At 37.8% G+C, this 22,566-nt stretch overlaps 2 protein-coding genes across 2 annotated transcripts in view; one reads left to right on the top strand and one right to left on the bottom strand.

The window, feature by feature from the left end:
• LOC307169833 (transposable element Tcb1 transposase) overlaps nucleotides 1–1,275 on the bottom strand; it is a 148,506-nt gene extending 147,231 nt beyond the window's left edge. Inside the window, exon 1 of the mRNA XM_079890666.1 lies at nucleotides 327–1,275. Within this exon, the coding sequence (XP_079746792.1) occupies nucleotides 327–1,126 (800 nt within the window). The 5' untranslated portion in view covers nucleotides 1,127–1,275. The remainder of the gene's footprint in view (nucleotides 1–326) is intronic.
• Nucleotides 1–22,566, top strand: part of LOC307169806 (muscle M-line assembly protein unc-89) — a 536,691-nt gene that overhangs the window by 422,234 nt on the left and 91,891 nt on the right. The window lies entirely within an intron of this gene.

The raw sequence follows: 22,566 nt of genomic DNA on the forward strand, positions 1-22,566 counted from the left end.
TCTAAAAAAAAAAAAATCCAGAAATCACAATGTATGATTTTTTAACTATTTATTTGTATGACACAGCTGCAAATAAGTATTTGAACACCTGAGAAAATCAATGTTAATATTTGGTACAGTAGCCTTTGTTTGCAATTACAGAGGTCAAACGTTTCCTGTAGTTTTTCACCAGGTTTGCACACACTGCAGGAGGGATTTTGGCCCACTCCTCCACACAGATGTTCTCTAGATCAGTCAGGTTTCTGGGCTGTCGCTGAGAAACACGGAGTTTGAGCTCCCTCCAAAGATTCTCTATTGGGTTTAGGTCTGGAGACTGGCTAGGCCACGCCAGAACCTTGATATGCTTCTTACAGAGCCACTCCTTGGTTATCCTGGCTGTGTGCTTCGGGTCATTGTCATGTTGGAAGAACCAGCCTCGACCCATCTTCAATGCTCTAACTGAGGGAAGGAGGTTGTTCCCCAAAATCTCGCAATACATGGCCCCGGTCATCCTCTCCTTAATACAGTGCAGTCGCCCTGTCCCATGTGCAGAAAAACACCCCCAAAGCATGATGCTACCACCCCCATGCTTCACAGTAGGGATGGTGTTCTTGGGATGGTACTCATCATTCTTCTTCCTCCAAACACGTTTAGTGAAATTATGACCAAAAAGTTCTATTTTGGTCTCATCTGACCACATGACTTTCTCCCATGACTCCTCTGGATCATCCAAATGGTCATTGGCAAACTTAAGACGGGCCTTGACATGTGCTGGTTTAAGCAGGGGAACCTTCCGTGCCATGCATGATTTCAAACCATGACGTCTTAGTGTATTACCAACAGTAACCTTGGAAACGGTGGTCCCAGCTCTTTTCAGGTCATTGACCAGCTCCTCCCATGTAGTTCTGGGCTGATTTCTCACCTTTCTTAGGATCATTGAGACCCCACGAGGTGAGATCTTGCATGGAGCCCCAGTCCGAGGGAGATTGACAGTCATGTTTAGCTTCTTCCATTTTCTAATGATTGCTCCAACAGTGGACCTTTTTTCACCAAGCTGCTTGGCAATTTCCCCGTAGCCCTTTCCAGCCTTGTGGAGGTGTACAGTTTTGTCTCTAGTGTCTTTGGACAGCTCTTTGGTCTTGGCCATGTTAGTAGTTGTATTCTTACTGATTGTATGGGGTGGACAGGTGTCTTTATGCAGCTAACGACCTCAAACAGGTGCATCTAATTTAGGATAATAAATGGAGTGGAGGTGGACATTTTAAAGGCAGACTAACAGGTCTTTGAGGGTCAGAATTCTAGCTGATAGACAGGTGTTCAAATACTTATTTTGCAGCTGTATCATACAAATATCATACAATAGTTAAAAAATCATATATTGTGATTTCTGGATTATTATTTTTTTTAGATTATGTCTCTCACAGTGGACATGCACCTACGATGACAATTTCAGACCCCTCCATGATTTCCAAGTGGGAGAACTTGCAAAATAGCAGGGTTTTCAAATACTTATTTTCCTCACTATATATATATATATATATATATATATATATATATATATATATATAACTGAACTGCTGTATCAGTATTGCACACTAGAAGGCAGACATGATTCATGATGGATGACAGAAAGATCATATTGATACTTTGCAGTCACTTGATATCTGGCGGGCAACAAACGCGGTAAGTGCACCCAATCACACAACAACTATCTGACATGTCGTGTACACCTCAAAACACCAACTTTTGTATATTAAAACTGGCAACGTCCTGGCAAGATCCTTGATTAGTTTACTGGTTTTCGTTGCTAGAGAATGACGTTCTTGCCCGCCAGCCAGTACAACTGACGTCACGTGCAAAGTATCAATAGACCAGTGGTATAATATCAATATCTTAAACAAACATTTGTTCATAACAAAGAAAAAAAATATTCATATAAAAAATTTATAACAAAGGATTTTATCCAAATGACTTACAAAAAAGAATAATACAAACAGAAGTAAATTGTACTTACAAAGCACAACACAATATGATATCATTACTGTACTAAAGTTGAGTCAGTGCAAGTGCAAACAAACAAAAAACTATTACAATACTATAGAAATTACAGAAAAGTCACCAGTGTAGTTGGTGCTCCAGCAGGGTATTTAGGAGAGACAGTGTACGTATGTACACCATTAAACTGAGTTCAAATGACTGAATCTGAAGTTTAAAAAATATTCTGTTTCATGTATATTGGTCATAAACTGCTGATAAATATGAAATGTCCCATGATGATCAGCTCTCTGTGAGATCTTTGACCTTTAGTCTAATTCACAGTGACATCCAGGATCACAATAAACACAGCTTTGTTCTATATTCTTTAAAATGTTATTTATCAACATAATATGACTATAGGCTTAGGCTATATTAAGCAGATCTGAATGTAAATGTTCAGCATTAAAAACAAAGTTTCCACAGCACTGGTCAGTTTCTGCTCTTGTTTTCACACTTCAACTCAAGTAACTGCAGCTCGTTGACACTTTTAGCTCCTGACAGTTTCAGTTTCATGTGACGCTGTTTATTAATGTTTGTTTTATCAGAAGCGCATTAAACCGCAGCGTTTACGGTTAAAGTGTCTCTACACTTATAGTTCTTCGCTCTCATCTGCTCTCAGTTGATCACTTGCTTTTATATTTGCACAGAAACGCATGTTTTGTTGATGTAAAGAATTCTGTATTGAACTCTGTTTTACTGTGTCGAGTCGGTTGACTGATGAAGCTGATGACTGTGGTTTAGTTCAGTGTGGTTTGTGTGCACAGATCTCAACCCAAAGACACAACTGATTCAGGAACAGCTGATAAAAAGACTATGAAGAAACTTGATCAGGCCAAACACCTGTGGATCACAGGGTTCAACAGAGATGAATGCTGATGTGTTAAAATAGTTATGATGAGAGATCAAGATCAATCAAAATACTGAAGGGACTAAAGTTCACACATTTATTTTTTGCGACCGTGATGCGATTGTGGTCAGTTTTTTTCTTCTTCTCAACTTCACACTCGTTGTTATTTCCCTCTTCAGTGGTCGACATCTTCCTAGATCTGTTTTACAGAGTATTTTCAACAGAAAAACCTGAAGCCATGATCAGATTAATGTTTGTCACCTTTTAAAAGACATTTTTAAAGTTTGAATATGAATTCACTGAATATTACACCAATTCATTCTTCATTTTTCTTAATGGTCTTGTAGTTTCTCTAGTATTTATTTTAAGTTTTTGATAAATAATGTAAATTTTATATTTTTATATATAAATTTTATACGTTTTATATCATAAAAAGCAGTGGATGTTATTGTCAGTGGGATATTCTTATAGATCTGCTATTCTCAATTATATTAGTCTTTTTATGCTCATGTAAAAGCTACATAAAGAGACATGATCTAAATCAGTTTTTGACAGTTTTTACATATAAAGACTAACAGAATAAAGATGTAGAATCAAATAAAGAGTAGAGCTGTATTTGTGATGTCTGCAAAGGTCAAGAATGAGGCAGATGAATTTAAAAGATATATTAAAGCATGTTTATTTAATATTGTACAAAAGGAGGCAAAGGCCTATAACTTTTTAGGAATTTTACACTAAAATGTCATGTGAGAGAGAGAGCAGTGACAAAATACATTAATATTACTAATTAATATTATAATGTTTGACCTTGACCAAACACCACATTCATTAACTCACAAAAATCCTTCACAGAAAGGCTTCACTGTTTTTTTTTTTTTTTCAAGTTGATTTCATCTTAAATTAAATTCTGCTAATTTGCAAAAAATGCCTCCTATTACCAAATTTGATTATTATTTTTTTTCAAATTATGTTTTTGTATCAGCTTTATAGCCTATATAACAAAAGCAGTCAAATGTCAAATTTTATTTAAAATGTAACATTAATGTATTTTATTTTTTATTTAAAATGTACATTAACAGTCTGCAAAGAAGTGGAGAAATATGTTCACTCCACTGAATGTCAAAGATCTTTACATGAACGCAAATTCATAAATAAATTAGCTGTTTTTCTCAATATCTGTAATTTTGTTGCTGTTTCGATGTAGTAAAACCCCCAAACGTAGTTGAAAACATCTGGCTCGTGTTTGCATTTTCTTCCATTACTGGTCATAATTCTAACCTTGAAATCAGGATTAGGCATAAATAATGTCTTCAGAATCATTCATATACGTGAAAACTGGCTCAGAACTAATACCTAGCGCAGAGGTAGTTACAACATCTACCAGCAGGGGCGAACAGGCCATACAGTACTAACCAGAAGAGAAAACAATACGCACCATGAGCTATGAAAATACATACATTGTGAAAATCATCAAATTGTTAAAAAGTATTATGAATGTACTTGTATTTTAAAAGCACATTGTCACTGGGAGGAGACCATTTCATGAATCAATGATAAACATTAAAGACATTTAATCAGAGTTCAGTGAGGAAAGACTGCTGTATAATAAACCTGTTGATATTTCCTGATCAAACACACTGCAGATCACTGAATAATATACTGACCGTTTTTATAGTCGCTTCTAGTGATGATCATCTGATTTAATCTGAATCAAAATTATGATGATGTGGCTGTGATCACATTTTTAACAGATTATTGAAATGTTAAATATTTAAAATATTTAATATATTTAAAGGGATAGTTCACCCAAAAATGAAAATTCTGTCATCATTTACTCACCCTCAAGTTGTTTCAAACCTGTATGAATTTATTTTTTCTGCTGAACACAAAAGAAGATATTTTGAAAAATATTTATAAATATTAATAATATTTATAAAACAGTTGATGGACCCCATTGACTTCCATGGTATTTTTTTCCTACTATGGAAGTCAGTGGGGTCCATCAACCGTTTGGTTACAGACATTTTTCAAAATATCTTCTTTTCTGTTCAGCAGAAAAAAGAAATTCATACAGGTTTGAAACAACTTGAGGGTGAGTAAATGATGACAGAATTTTCATTTTTGGGTGAACTATCCCTTTAATATACACTTTCAGTCATTAGTTGGTGTTCCAGCAGGGTCTTTAGGAGAGACATACTGTCTGTACAGCATTAAACTGAGTTCAAATTAATGAATCTGAAGTTTAAAAATTATTCATAGCCTACATGTATATTGATCATAAACCACTGATAAGAATCAGATTAATATCCCATGATCAGCTCTCTCTCTGTGATCTTTGTTTATATATATATATATATATATATATATATATATATACACACATACATAATATAGGCTATAGAGTTGGAGTACAATTGGCTAGGTGACATTCTCTCTCTCTCTCTCTCTCTTTCTCTCTCTCTCTCTCTCTATCTCTCTCTCTCTCTCTCTCTCTCTCTCTCACACACACACACACACACACACACACACACACACACACACACACACACACACACACACAACACACAAAAAAAACCTAGGGTCCTAAATGCGGTCCTGAAACTGCAGCCTTCATGGTATTGCAGGAATATAAAATTGCAAAAACTCACTGAACACTATTATTTTATTATTATATTTATTATTTTTTTCTCAGTTTTTAATTTTTGAGGCATGCATGCAAGGTAAAAAATTAACAAAAATCAAACACAATAAACACCATAATAATGGTATTGGTCTTTTAGAAGATATGCTTTCAAAGCCAGCTTGCTATTGCTAGCCTCTTGCCTGCCTTACCTTTTACCAGACCACTTTATATACATATTTTCCATATTCATTTAAAATGACTCACTGGAACACAGACCCGTCTCCAAGCACAATTACAGTAATGTAAGATGTGTCTGCTATTTACTATTATGTTGTCAGTAGTAAAGATAAACAGTTCAGATGTTTCTCCTAATACAGACACTGTTGTGGCGCCATCTTGTGGCTGTCAGAATCTCACTGAACAACAAACACTCACTGACCCCAATGTAACTGATGGAGCTGAACACGATTGCTGGAGTGTGGAGAGGATCAGATGAGGCCCATCCTGGTCATAACTGGTTTAGCAGACTGGGTTTAGAAAGGTTTTGAACATTTTTTTTTTTCAGACTGGAAACAAACCAAGACCTAGCAACCATTTTAGGCTGGTTTAGTTTTTTTTTTTTGTTTGTTTGTTTTTTTTTACATCAAGATACTGATAAAGTAATTTCACTCACCTGTCACTTGAAGAAACCCATCCTGTCCTTTTAAATATCCGTGTTATAAGAGTGCATTAAAATGATTGCTGTAGGACTGTTTGCAACTTAATCATCTTCATTTATTTTAGCTGCTGTTCTAATAGCAGCTTGAAATATAATTCAGGCCTATTGAAATATTACAGTGTTATATGTTATATGATGCTTTGTGTTCCTATAAGTGTAGTTACAACATCTACCAGCAGGGCCGTTCAATACTAACCAGAAGAGAAAACAATACACACGTGAGACACTTGTGTTTCATATACTTTTAAAATTCTATTTTTTTTTCTTAAAGTGTTATGAATGTCCTTGTATTTTAAAAGCACATTGTAACTGTGAGGAGACAATTTCATGAATCCATCTCGAGGATTACAATCACCTTCACTATGATAAACATTAAAGACATTTAAAGGATGGCATTAAGCTTTGCAATGTTAGAAACCCAGTCATACTATTGATGAGAGAAATCTGTATACCTCTTTACACTTCCTCCTACAATGACGCAAAAATCGTAATTTTGCGTCATTGTAGGAAGAAGTGTAAGAGGGGGGGATTTCTGTTAAGACTACAAGCACTAGTTCCCACCCTTTCAAACCCGCCCATAGGGGGTTGGACCTAATGCGCTAACAGACCTATCACAGATCTGTGCCAGTGCGTTTGATTTCACCGGCAGAAACCTGCATGTCCGTCCGTCAAAATCGTCCAAAATGTCTGGGATTCAGCTTTTGCTTTCTACAGTCGCCATTCATTATTTACATGCACACCTTTTGTTTCAATCTAACTGAATTCATTCCGATTGGTGAATCTGAATGTAGTGTTTACATGAACGCTAAACAAGTGATCGGTTGATGTGCGTTTTACCATTGCTAAGAAAATACCCGCTCCTCCATGAGAGATACGAGACCAGTGCCTCACAGGTGTCGGTCATCAGTAATCACGCCACCGGCCTCGCGTCGTTCTCCCGCGGCCCTAGTCTCGTCCTGGGGTGCGTTTCCCGAAAGCATCGTTGGCCAACTATGGTCGCAAGTTCATCGCAATGTCCATTGAACTCTATTGGTAACGACGGAACTTGCGACCATAGTTGGCCAACGATGCTTTCGGGAAACGCACCCCTGCTCGCCACAGTAAACATGATGAATGGCGACTGTAGAAGGTAACCCAGATAGCAGGCAGACGTCGATTCAACGTTGATTCTTAGTTGTAAAGGTTAGTATCAATCATCAATCAAATTTCAACGTTGGATCAATCTTTACTATTTATTACGTTGAAAATAAAACATTGATTCAATGTTGAAATGCGGTTGAATGGCGTGTCTGACGTTGATTCAACGTTAATTCGATGAGCAAAGTGATGTTGTTTCAATGTCAGGAGAGACGTCGTTTCCATGTTGGTTCAATGTCAGTTTGCTATCTGGGAAGCCGAATCCCGGACATTTTGTGCGATCTCAAAAACCCGGACAGACTCACGGAGACTAGTTAGCTTTATTGTTTACAACCATAGACTGTAAAAAAAGATGGACGACGCCCCTTCGCTCTCTTCCATTGATGATAACTGAAGCCGCCAGAGTCCCGATATGGCGCTGACATATTGGAACTTGAGTCTGCGCAGTAGCGATTTCGGGACCAGACCTGTGCAGTAGTGAGCAGGAAGTAAAGCCGCGAAATCATCGCTCCGCCCTCACTCGCGCAGGGAAAGTGCATTCTGCATACTTTTTACAATTACCTCAGTCCTCCGAAGATCCCGAAAAAAATGTCCGTTGGTGCTTCAGTGACTACTTCGCTCGGAGAACCTGTCAATCACAGCTGTCAATCATGACGTTACACCACCGCATCACGTAACTAACTAAAAACCAACTTATTTTTGAAACAGACACTTGAACTTACATCAGCGTGATAAAAACGACAGCAAATGAAAGAAACCACCTTTGGAAAAAGATATTTGAAGTGTAATTTAATTGTTTTAGTTGGTTTCGCGTCCCGTTGAATAACACAGGGAGGCGGGGTTTATGACCTATACTAGGACCAGTCACCGGGGGGCGATCGAGACGTTTTGGCTTCACTTTTCATGGCTTGTGCGGCACGCTTGTTTACAACTGCTCTCTAACCAGTAGGTGTGGCTTGGGAGTGGCCTCGTAGAGCAGCGAAGCAAGTGCATTCTGGGAGTTGTTGTCTTTCATCCACATGAGCCAAAAATACATTTTCTGGCTTTTCTCAGTCTAGAAAGCTCCAAATTCAAAAATAATTTCACATTTCTTCTACATAAATGACCCAATTTAAATACACATTCATCTTTCCAGAGGTGGAGTATCCCTTTAATCACACAGATCACTGAATAAAATACAGACAGTTTTCACAGCAGCTTCTAGTGATGATCATCTGATTTGAATCAATATCAGAAACAGGATTAGACCTTGATCATATACTGTAACATAGGAACATATTGAATATGAAAATACTTCCAAAAAAACAGAAGTTTCTACATTTCAGTTGTAAGGCCTTTAACACTGTAAAATAACATGTTGTTCAAAGGACTGAATCTGAAGTTTAACGTATATTCTGTTTCATGTATATTGGTCATACACTGCAGATAAATATGAAAAGTCCCATGATGATCAGCTCTCTGTGAGATCTTTGACCTTTAGTCATCTAAATCATTCACAGTGACATCCAGGATCACAATGAACACAGCTATGTTCTATATTATTTAAGAATGTTATATATCAACATAATATGACTATGACATATTAATCAGATCTGAATGTCATTGTTCAGTATTAAAAACACAGTTTCCACAGCACTGGTCAGTTTTCACACTTCATCTCTCTCACACACACGTTCACATGCAGAAACAGAAACATCTTTCACACTTTTAGCTCCTGACAGTTTCAGATTCACGTGTCACTGTTTATTAATGTTTGTTTTATCAGAAGTGCATTAAACCGCAGCGTTTACGGTTAAAGTGTCTCTACACTTATTGTTCTTCGCTCTCATCTGCTCTCAGTTGATCACTTGCTTTTATATTTGCACAGAAACGCATGTTGTACACAAATATACAACTGAATCTGACTTTAACAGCTGATAAAAAGACTGTGGAGAAACTTGATCAGGCCAAACATCTGTGGATCTCAGGGTTCAACAGAGATGAATGCCAAAATGTGTTAAAATAGTCATGATGAGAGATGAAATGCTATTTCATGCATACTGAGTTTTTTACACTGTTAAAGAGTTGGATTCCCATGCTAAACATGGACAAAGTTTCAAAAATTAAATTGTACGTTTGAAGGAGTATTTCTGTGCCAAAAATTGTCCTTCCGTTTTGTCACAAGTTTCGGAAAGTTTTTTTCGAGTATGGGTCTGCGTGACATAAGATGGGGCACTTCTGCCGGAAAACCGCGGGCGCGCGCACTCGTCTCGTAGACCAGAGCAAGAGAGCGAAAGCAGTTCGCTATCAAAGTGCTGTGCTCGGCTTTTGGAAGTCAATATCACCAAAGAAGTGTGTTTTTGGTTGCCAGGGCAAGACAACCCTGCACAGATTCCCCAAAAACCCAGCGTTAAGAAACCAGTGGATGGAGTTTGTTTTTTCAGAGCATCATAAACGGAGTTGTGTAAGACTGTTTGTTCCCTGCATTTCAACGATGATTGTTTTATAAACAAAGCCCAGATCGACGGATTTGCAGATTGTCTAATGCTTAAGGATCGAGCAGTCGCAATGATAAAGGTTCGCGGTCGTGGTTGGAACCGGGCGGTGAGTAAAACTGCTTCAAATGTCTCTGTGTTGTACAGCCCGCCCCCAGCCAATCGTTTTTTTTCCGGAAATACTCGGAACTGCCTATCTTTCTTTTATAAATATAATAAAACTAAATACTTTTTGGAGATATGAAGGATGCAATACTACTCAAGATTAACAGGAGATTGAGTGGAAATGAGCATTTCACCCCCCCCCCCCCCTTTAAGTTGCTAAGAGTGGTTGCTAGGGGTGTGTAGTGATACATAGAACCATTGGGTGAAGCGGTCATAGCCGTGTTTTATCGTGAATAAAGCACAGCTATTGACCAATCAGAATCAAGGATTGTAACTAACCGTTTTATAACAAGAAATAACACACCGCATTCTACATAGAATTCAACCAAGCCATGTAATATAATACACTAATGTTACAATGTTAACATGGAACAAGTAAATCCTTCTCCTGCTCTGTAATGTTAAACTGAGTTGATTAACGTCTCACGACTCTTGCGTACACCACATCCTCAGTCTCTTTAGCTCTCTGAAAGAAAACACAAATACATGTTCACAGACGTATTTATCAAGAACTTTCTGTGCACTTTTTTTTTTCTCTAAAATCCTCCTCCTTCTGCCTATAACATGGTATTTGTGCCAATAATAGGGGAGAGCGGGGTGCAAACTAATGCTGGGCTAGTTGTAACACAGTTGTTTTATATACTTCCACACATGCTAGCATGATGAAACTTTACTAGTTGCCATATCAACACTATATAGAGAAAAAATTGTGCCAAAATTAAAAAAATCTTTGGAAGATATCACAAAACATTTATTTAACCATACCAAAAGTAAAATGCTTAAGTTATTTATCTCATCTCTGTTTTTGTGTGTACTTAATATTAGACAAACTGATCATATTTTAAACTTATATGCTATTTAACAGTTAAGATAGTTATTTAATGCTGATCTAATCAGCAGAATACACTAACTAGGTTTGAATCTCAGCTGTGCAGACGGGGAACCTTCTGACACTGTTAAAACTTGCCCCAATATGCTATTCCACACAGCAGGAGTGTCCAATCCTGGTCCTGGAGGGCCACTGTCCTGCAGAGTTTAGTTTTAACCTCAATTAAACATATCTGAAGCTAATCAAGCTCTTACTAGACTTCCAGTGTGTTGAGGCAAGCTGGAGCTTAACTCTGCAGGACAGTGGCACTCCAACTTTGGACACCCCTACCATACAGTTACCCGTGCTATTTGTCTCCTGTTCTGAGATAATGTGTGTGGAAGGAGGGGAATGTTGTGTTCAAAATAATTACAATTTTTAATTTCTTAAGCAATGCTATTATTTTATATCAACAAAATAATAATTGTCTTTTATTGACAAAATTTTTTAGTTTGTGTTGGATAATTATTATTTTTTGATTAGATCAGTCATGTTACAACACGTCCGACCTATGGGGCATGTTGTCACATTTCACTTCCATTCTTTGGGTGTAAATAATAAAAGAAGTACAAGACATGTGTGAAATTAATTTTTTAAAAATTAATAAAAATAATAATACTCTGAACCCGAAGTAGATTTACACAAACGGAGAAAGTCAAAAAGCGTTAAGTTGTGCCCCGCTCTCCCCTACTTCTAAATGATGGCCTTCTGTGACCCTACAAAATAAACGCATCAGAGCAGAAGACAAAGGGACACTAAAATGCATCTACTGCTTTTATAAATATCTGTCTAGACTCTCTGCTACAATAATTAAGACACACCATGCATAGAAATAAATTATCTTACCGATTTATGCCTTTTGCAGAATGTCGGATCAGCGTAAGTGATCTCTCTATCACAGGTCTGAACTGTTTCATAATTACAGAAACAAAACGCTCAATGAAATTATGTTTTTAGCACTGATTTACATTATTTTAATATATATATATATATATATATATATATATATATATATATATATATATATAATACTTGCCTTCTCTGTCTGTTTTTCTGTGTTTCCTGCAGATGCAGAAGATCACGACTGCAGCAACAATCATTAGAGATCCAGCAGCAGCAGCAGAGATCGGCACTATCAACACTATCCAGTCTGGAGGAGGAGACGGAGAGAGTCATTAGTGTGAGTGAATGTGTACATAAACACAAAATATCATAGCAGATGCACCTGAACAGTACCTGAACATTGCCGACAGAGTTGAGTGTTGAGATGTGTGGTCTGGTTACTGATGGTATTGTTCAGCACACAGCTGTAGGAATCATCCAGACACTCAATCTCCAGAGGTAGAGAGAGACTGATGCTGAGATCACACACACTGATGCTGGACAATACACTGTTCCCTTTGTACCAGGAGAGAGTCGCATCACACACATTCAACACTGATGAACACACCAGTGAACAATTTGATGATGAAGATGGTGATTTTGAAGAATGGCTGATGACAGGAACAGGCAGATGAGCTTGAAAACAGAATAAATATAATTAACAATTAAATAATTAATAATTAAAGTAAAAGAGATGTTTTATTTGTAAAACCCCTCGCAACGTTAATAATGGATTCATGTTTAAAATGCAATTTAAGTATTAGTGTCACGCAAAAAATATTACATTAAAATGTATTGTAAAATTGTGTAAAATATAATTTCCTTTACAAGATCAAGTACAATATATAATTTTAGATGTGGTGGAAATCATCATGACTATCAGAAAACAGATACAAAAGACAATTCGGTAACACTTTATTTTACGGTGCCCTTGATACAGAGTAATTACTTAATGAATTACTTAGTAAGAGACTTTGTAATAACATGTAACAAAATGTACTTAACATGTAACTAAGTTATGGAACAGCCTATACTTACAGATTGTAATTACGTAATAGGCAGCTACTGTTACACATGTGTAACAAGCCGAGTCTGTTACATACGTGTTACAGACTTGGTACACTGCAATTATGTAAGAAAGTACTTAGTATAACACAATGTAACAACAAGTACTTACATATGTTAGACTACTAAGGTCTGCTGTTACACATGGTAAATGTGTATGTTCTGTAGCATTACTTGTATACTTGTATGTAACATAAAATAAAGTGTATCAAGATTGTACTTAATGCAATTTCTGTGTATCTACATATGTTATCCATCTGAATTAACCCACTAGTTCATATCTTAAATACATGCATTAGCTTCCTAATTACATTGCAATTACAAAATATTACACAGGTAAGCTACGTAAAATAAAGTGTATCAAGAATGTACTTAAGTGTACTTTGTGTATACATACCTTATCCATCTCTGCCTTACTTTGATTTAACTCACTAGTTCACAGCTTAAATGCATGCAGTAGCTTCTTAATTACATTGCAATTAAACAAGTATAAGCTATGTAAAATAAAGTGCATCAAGAATGTACTTAAGTGTACTTTGTGTATACATACCTTATCCATCTCTGCCTTAGTTTGATTTTACTCACTAGTTCACAGCTTAAATGCATGCAGTAGTTTCCTAATTACATAATATTACACAGGGATAAGCTACGTAAAATAAAGTGTATCAAAAATGTACTTAAGTGTACTTTGTGTATACATACCTTATCTTTCTCTGCCTTAGTTTGATTTTACTCACTAGTTCACAGCTTAAATGCATGCAGTAGTTTCCTAATTACATTGTAATTACATAATATTACACAGGGATTAGCTACGTAAAATAAAGTTTATCAAGAATGTACTTAAGTGTACTTCATGTGTATCTATAAACCTTATCCAACTCGGCTTGTTACACATGTGTAACAGTAGCTGCCTATTACATGTGTGTAATTACAATCTGTAGGTACAGGCTGTTCCATAACTTAGTTACATGTTAAGTACATTTTGTTACATGTTATTACAACGTCTATTACTAAGTACCTAATTAAGTAATTACTCTGTATCAAGGGTTTCGTAAAATAAAGTGTTATGATGTGTACTGTTGTGCACTTTTATAGAACTATTTTTATTTTCAAGAACACATACTACTCTTTGTAAAAAAAAAAAACTAGATTTTGATTGGATATTGTTAGTATAGTAATTGTGTGTTTTAACTCACCATAGACGGTAAGATTGATTGTGTTGAACAGTGTCTCTGATCTGCTGCTGGTTACTCTATAAAGTCCAGAGTCTGTGGTTCTGGTGTTTGTGATGGTCAGAGATCCAGTCTTCTCATCCATCTTCAGTCTGTCCCTGAATCTCTCATCAGGAAAATCTGTCTTATAGTTATTTACTTTGATTTTAGCTATGAGATTGTCGTTGTGGACAGTTCTCCACATTATCAGATCAGCTGTCTGTATTTCAGTAAGATTAGAGTTTAGAGTGACAGATTCTCCCTCAGTCACTGACACTGACTTCACTTCATGAACACCAAACACTCCTGAGAAACACACAGAAATATTCACTCAATAAAAGTTTAAAACATTTAAAAAAAAAAAAAAAATTCTCTCTGCACAAATTTCAATACTCATTGAAAGGGACCGCAGCATGGACACAAAAGTATTTTAGTACATTAGTTTGATACGACTGGAAAATTTAGGAGGCAAAATTAATCATGGAAATAATAAATAACTGAATTATGTTTGTCAACAAATGACAATATAAACAGAAGCGAAGACATAACAATACTTACCAGTCAGACTCCAGCACAAAAAGATGAAAATAAACATTTTCTTCAACAGTTCGCAAAACAGTTTCACAACAGAACTGTGATAATACTCGGGTCCTGACACGGGTCTCCAAAATGTTGAACGCTTTGCAACAAAAGCAAATGAAGCTGCTGGACTGTAGAGAAGTGGTTTAATGGAACTCTGCAGTCAGTGTGAAGAAACTCCTCCCTTCAGAAAGTGACTGATATATATATATATATGTATATGTATATATATATATATATATATATATGACTTCTCACAGTGACACTGTTTGATCTACAATAAGTAGAATGTGAATAACAGAGAACTCATTAAAAAAAACATAATTATATTATTATATATATTATTAAATAATTCATTTTGCTTTTGAAAGTTAATCCATAGTGCTTTTATTTTGTTGGAAAAGTGCAAGGAGACCTTTAAGCTTCCCCTTTGATGTAAACTTATTTTCAGAAATGGAGTTTGTGTGGAATAGCATTTGCTGTGGTTCTGCTGTTGCTTTGTTTTGAGCTATTTTCATTGAAGGAGCAAAAACAGACAATATGTGTCTACAAAGTTTGATTTAGGCTACAATTAATTTATCAGTCTGTTATAAAATCAGGTCACATGTACAATCATGCTGGTAATCAGACAAAAATAGCGCTCCTGATATTGCTTAAATACATCATGTTATCAGTGTAAAATCAGGAACTCATTGTTGGGGGATTTTTGCCCCCATGACTTTAATTGAATGTTTCAATCAAGAAACAAATGAATGAATGAAATAATAGATTAATACCATTTTGAGAAAGAAAATGATGTAAATGTATGTATTATTTAAAAGTCGACAGGACATAAATCAGTGTTAACTGTTCTTAAACTTAAATAATTACTGAAAAAGGTCCGTCTGTGTGGGCGGTGCTACTGGAGGAGTTTATTCACACTGACTGCAGTTTCACTAAACCACTTTACAACAGACCGGCAACACGTTTGACTTTTTCAAGAGTGCCAGGACTGATTATTATAATATTTCTGTTGTGTAACCACTTAGAGAACTATCCTGAAGAAAATGTTTGATTTGTTTATTTTCTTCTGTTTGTTCTCCTGGAGTCTGGCTGGTAAGTATTTTTATGCCTTCAGTTCTCTTTATCGTTTGTTTGCATGCACATTATTCCGTACTTAAATGTTTCCATCATTCATTTTGCCTATTTAATATGTAATATATATTTTTAAAATGTTTTAGAATAAACCTACTCAACTATTACTGTGCAGAATGAAGAAAATTATTTCAAAATGAAAGAAATCTGTTAACCTCTAAATTCTAAGTGAATTTTTCTGTTTGTTTCTCAGGAGTGTTTGGTGTTGATGCAGTGAAGTCAGTGTCAGTGACTGAGGGAGAATCTGTCACTCTAAACTCTGATCTTACTGAAATACAGACAGATGAAATAATAATGTGGAGAACTGTACACAACAACAGTCTCATAGCTAAAATCAATGAAAAGGACAACAAGACAGATTTTCCTGATGAGAGATTCAGAGACAGACTGAAGCTGGATGACAAGACTGCATCTCTGACCATCACAAACACCAGAACCACAGACTCTGGACTTTATAAAGTCACCAGCAGCAGATCAGAGACACTGTTCAACACATTCAATCTTACTGTCTATGGTGAGTAGAGAATTACTTACCCTGTTTATATATACTGTATACATACATATATATGTGTGTGTGTTATGGAAGTTGTATTATATTAATATTAATATATTTTATTTTAATTTATACAGAGAAGACTGCGCTGTTTTACATTTAATTACTTTATTCAGTTTCTGTATATTTCCTACCTGAATGTTATTGTTACACCTACCTGAAAAACAGCACTGTTTACATTATGTGGGTCAAAAATAACAATATGATACTGCAATGTTAAATGGATATATTTAATGGCTAAAAATGAGGCAAAAAATCCATAGTTGAGACATAAGTAGGCCTATCAGCATTGGTAGTGGTGATACTGGCCTTCATTCATAATACATAGCAAAAAACTTTTTTAAAGTTATGTTGTTTGTTAATTAATTTGGAGATTCAATGTGAAATTATCATAATATAGAAATATATATAAAACTTATGGTTTAAATCTATAAGTACGGAAGCCCTAAAGGTGTGTTCACACCAAACGCGAATAGAGCGTCAAATGCGCGTCTATCGCGTCTAGTTATAGTCGCTTGAACATTTTGAATCCATTCGCGCGTCCGAGTCACTCGCGAATAAAAACATCCCGCGAAAAGGAGTGTGTCGTCATCATCAACATCAACAACAACAGCACAATTTCTTTCTGCCATATGTTTCTGTCATGTCTGAAATAAATGATAGTCTATTGCTGCTTTGTAGCCTACTTGTTGTGGAAGTCCCAAATGGAGGAAAGCCAAATGCCGACGTGTTCACAGCACCATCAAGAGGCGCACTCAACTCGGTGAATTTCACCGTCTTCACGCGAATTTTTGCGCTCGAGTTGAAATTTTTCAACTTGCGCGGAAGACGCGATTGAGGCGATTATCAAGCTTTCGCGGCAAATGCGTCACCCAATTCGCGTCATTCGCACCACCCAGCGCGAATTCGCGTCTATTCGCGTCTTTGCATTGACTTTGTATGTAACCTACTCGCGCAAATACTTAAATTCGCGTTTGGTGTGAACACACCATAACGGTGCGTTTCCACTGGCGCGTTGCGAGCGGAGCGGAGCGAGCGTTTTCAATTCATTCCTATGGAAGTTGAGCTTCACGCTCGCGCAGTGCATTTTGGGATTGCCAGCGGACCGGAGAAAGCGTTGAGAGCGACCGAGAGCGTCAAAAAGGTTGGGCAGTTTTTGACTTTATGCAAATATCAAGCGAAAAACGCGGTCGGCAGCCAATTGCTGTGAGGTTCGTGATGTGACATCTGTTTTGAGAGTTTAAAAATATGCAAATTTTGCTGGAGTTTATGCTGGATTTAGTGCGTAAATCATTTTGTTTACAAATTAGACGCTTTGCAGTTGTTATATATATGTTAAAGATTTTATTTTGGATGTGTTCATTGTGATTATATTGGCTGGGTTTATAAAAGTTTATAAAATTGAAAGGATCTTTGCTTGATGCATTTGGAAACAAAGCTTGTCTATTTGTAAATGTAATCGCGTGCATTTCTGGTGATTATACTGTCCGTGTGTTGAAAAAAACTTCGATTAAACACACTCGCAATGACACACCCCAAAGCGGAGGCGTTATAGCGTTGCCAGCGGCACTGAGCGGACTTTTGCCGCTGTAGTGGAAACGCACCGTAACGGTGCGTGTCCACTACAGCGGCAAAACTCCGCTCAGTGCCGCTGGCAACGCTGTAACGTCTCCTCTTTGGGGTGTGTCTGTTGCGAGTGTGTTTAATCGAAGTTTTTACGGACAGTATAATCATCAGCGATGCACGCGATTACATTTAGAAATAGACAAGCTTTGTTTCCAAATGCACCAAGCAAAGATATCCTTTCAATTTTATAAACTTTTATAAACCAAGCCAATATAATCACAATGAACACATCCAAAATAAAATCTTTAACGTATATAACAACTGCAAAGCGTCTAATTTGTAAACAAAATGAGTTACGCACTAAATCCAGCATAAACTCTGGCACAATTTGCATATTTTTAAACTCTCAAAACAGACGTCACATCCCGAACCTCACAGCAATTGGCTGCCGACCGCGTTTTTCGCTTGATATTTGCATAAGAGAACTGCCCAACCTTTTGACGCTCTTGGTCGCTCTCAACGCTTTCTCCGGTCTGCTGTCAATCCCAAAATGCAATGCGCGAGCGTGAAGCTCGACTTCCATAGGAATGAATTGAAAACGCTCGCTCCGCTCCGCTCACAACGCGCCAGTGGACACGCACCGTTACATAGTCAACGCGAGCAACGCGAGCAAGTGAGGCGAGCGACGTGCTCCCTTTTGTGTTGATATGCAATGAATAAACTGTAATACTTTAGGAGACCAGCAGAGGGAACTAGCGAGTGATAGGACTGGGGGGATGCAGCGGGTGAGCATGAGAAGAAGACAGTTCATGTTGTGATGATACTGGTTCGGCCATTAAAGTTTGAGCACAAGCTCAATGAGCAATAATATCTAGTTTCATTTCTTCTGACACAAACAACACATGGTACCAGGAGTAAACCGATTTGTCAAGCTTCAGTTTAACACGTAAAATGGATGTTTTGAAGCCTCCGGAGGGACTTAAACTGGTGGGTAATGTGGACAGCAATTGGCGGTCTCTTAAGCAACAATTTCAGCTGTATATGGCTGCCATAGGACTGGACGATAAGCCAGACGCCAGGAAGATTGCGTTACTACTTACAGTAGCGGGTCCCCAAGCCATTGAAGTATTTAATACATTCGAGTTTGGCGAAGGTGAAGACAAAGAAAAGTACGACACCATACTGGAAAAATTTAGTGCATACTGCTCTCCACAGAAGAACATCGTGTATGAAAGGTATGTGTTCCGGTCACGGATGCAACTGCACGACGAAACTTTTGATTGCTTTGTGACTGATTTGAAGCTAAAAGCGCAGTCATGTGATTTTGGAGATCTGAAAGATTCTATGATCCGCGATCAGATAGTCTACGGAATCCAAGATAAAAGGATAAGGGAGAGGCTTTTAAGAGATGCTAAACTGACTCTGGAAGAAGCAGAGAGACTGTGTCATGCAAGTGAATTAGCCCAACAGCATGCAAAGACGTTTAATGAAGTGAATGCCTCGGCAGTACATGACAGCGCCAATGTAGCTGTAGTCAAAAATAAGACGAGAAAGTTTTCACCACAAAAGAAGAACAGAGAAGATTTAGCAGCATATTCCTGCAAACGTTGTGGTAGCAGACATGAACCCCGGCAGTGCCCTGCCTATGGCAAAAGATGTTCGAAATGCAATGGAAAAAAAACATTTTGCAAGACAATGCTTATCAAAAGACAAGCCCAAGTCAGTGAGGCTAGTTGAAGATACTGACCTGAGTGAGACTTTCTTTGTTGGCATGGTGTCAAGTGACGATGTAAAAAATGATGCCATAGAGGAAAATGTTAAACACTCAGAAAATGAGGATACTTGGATTGTGTCATTGCCAATTAATGGTGCTTTAGTGGCACTAAGGATTGACACAGGCGCACAAGCAAACTTGATAAGCATGACGGAGATAAAGGCCATGAAAGAAAAGCCCAAAATAACCAAGAAACCAGTGCAACTGAAAGACTACAACGGAAAAGACATAGAAAGCAAAGGCCAGTGCAGACTGAAAGTAACGGTAAAGGGCAAAAGCCACAATGTACTGTTCTTTGTTGTACCTGAGGGCCGGGAGTCACTGATCGGTGGTGTATCTTCAAAGAAATTGAACCTGGTAAGAAGAGTCTACCACATCAACTGCTCAGAAGCAGTAACTGCTCAAACAGGAACAGGTGAGTCCATTGTTCATCGTTACTCTGACGTTTTTAAAGGACTAGGATGCCTTCCGTGCACATACAAAATCAAACTCAAAGAGGATGCAACTCCAGTTATCCATGCTCCAAGGCGAGTTCCAGCTCCACATCGAGAGCGCCTCAAAAAGGAACTGGAAAGGATGTGTCAATTAAAAGTCATCACAAAAGTAGAAGAACCGACAGAGTGGGTCAACTCAATAGTATGCGTTGACAAAAAGAATGCAAGCAAAGAACTGAGAATATGCATGGATCCAGGAGACTTAAATCAAAACATAAAACGTGAGCACTACCAGATACCAAAAAGGGAGGAAATTGCAAGTGAGATGACAGGAGCTAAGTATTTCTCCAAGCTAGATGCAGCACAGGGTTTCTGGCAAATCAAGCTGGACGACGAGAGCTCAAGATTCTGCACATTCAATACACCTTTTGGGAGGTATAGATTCCTGAGAATGCCGTTTGGCATAATATCAGCATCTGAAATATATCATAGAGCAATGAACAATATGCTAGAGGGCCTAGAAGGGGTTCGTTGCTATGTAGATGATGTGGTGATCTGGGGATCCACGCTACTTGAGCACAATGAAAGGCTGACAAAAGTGCTCCAAAGGGTGCGTGAGAATGGATTGAAGTTAAATCGTGCTAAATGCCAATTCGGTGTGCAAGAAATAACATTTCTTGGAGACAAACTTTCTTTTCGAGGGATAGAGCCAGATGAAAATAAAATAAAAGCCATTTTGGGCATGCCGCGACCCACAGACAAAAAAGGGGTGCTCAGAATAATGGGGATGATCAATTTTATTGGAAAGTTTATTCCCAACCTATCAGTGAAAACTTCAGCATTGAGAGAACTTCTCCATGACTCCAATGAGTTCAAGTGGACATCGAGAAATGAGCGAGAATGGAATGCTCTAAAGATAACACTGACAAATGCACCCGTGCTTGCGTATTACGATCCCAACAAAAGACAGAAGATTTCAACAGATGCGTCGAAGGACGGACTTGGAGCTGTCTTGTTGCAGGCAGAAGGAGATAGCTGGAAGCCAGTTGCTTACGCTTCTAGATCCATGACAAAGACTGAAACAAGATACGCTCAAATCGAGAAAGAATGTCTTGGACTAGCTTATGTATTACAAATCTTTCATTGCTATGTCTATGGGCTTCCAACATTCACAGTTGAGACAGATCATCGCCCCCTTGTGGCAATCATAAAAAAAAACTCTCAATGAGATGTCACCGAGGATCCAGCGGCTCATCATGAAACTGCAACGGTATGATTTTGAGCTTGTATACACACCAGGCAAGCACTTAGTGCTGGCAGATGCGCTATCACGAGCACCAGAGATGAGTACTGCATGCTCCACTGAAAATGACATTGAAAATCATGTCAACATGATCATTGAGTCTCTACCTGTATCTCACGTTAAAGCAAAAGAGATTAGTGACGAAACAATCAAAGACAAAGAGCTACAAACAGTGATGGAAAACATTCACAGTGGCTGGCCAAAGGGGTCCTGTTAGAAATATTATCACATTAGATCAGAGCTAAGTGTGGCAAATGGACTGTTATTGAGAGACAGTAGAATTGTCATTCCACACAGCCTGAGGCCAGAGATACTTTGTAGGCCACACGAGGGGCATCTTGGCATTGAGAAATGTAAAAGGAGAGCCAGGAACGCCGTGTATTGGCCAGGAATCAACAAAGAAATTGAAAACATGATAGGAAAATGTGAAACCTGCAACAAGTACCAGAGCAAACAGGCAAGGGAGCCTATGTTGGTTCAAGATCTTCTCATTGCTCCTTGGGAGAAAGTTGGAACAGATTTGTTTCACTGTAATGGTAAAGACTATCTGCTAGTGATAGACTACTATTCAAACTTTCCTGAAATTGCTCTACTCACAAGTGCAACATCCAACAGTGTCATTACTCATGTTAAGTCAATTTTGCCCGGCATGGGATACCAGAGACTGTAGTGAGTGACAATGGTCCCTGTTATAACAGCAAGGAGTGGCAACAGTTTGCAAGGCATTATGGATTTCACCATGTCACTTCAAGTCCACAACATGCACAGGCAAATGGCAAAGCTGAAAAAGGTGTGCATATCATCAAGCAGCTTCTCAAAAAAGCCACAGACAGCAAGTCGGATCCTTATTTAGCTTTACTAAGCTACAGAACGGCCCCGCTTGAATTTGGTTTATCCCCAGCAGAACTGTTGATGAATCGCAGGTTGCGCACAACCCTACCTTCTTATAAAGACATCAAGGAGAATGCTGAGACACAGACAAAACTGGAGAATTCAAAATGGAAACAAAAACAGCGTTATGACAAGTCAACCAAAACACTCAGACCACTTGCCAAAGATGATGTAGTGCGTATTCAAGACCAGGATGCATGGAATCGAAAAGCAACTGTTCTCCAGGAGGTCGGACCGAGATCATATGAAGTAAGGACTAAGGAGGGTCATGTGCTCAGAAGGAACCGTCGCAACCTTCTCAGAACCAAAGAGACTTTCAGAGAAAC

The sequence above is a fragment of the Squalius cephalus genome (genome assembly GCF_949319135.1).
Source record: "Squalius cephalus genome assembly, chromosome: 13".
NCBI classification, from domain to species: domain Eukaryota; kingdom Metazoa; phylum Chordata; class Actinopteri; order Cypriniformes; family Leuciscidae; genus Squalius; species Squalius cephalus.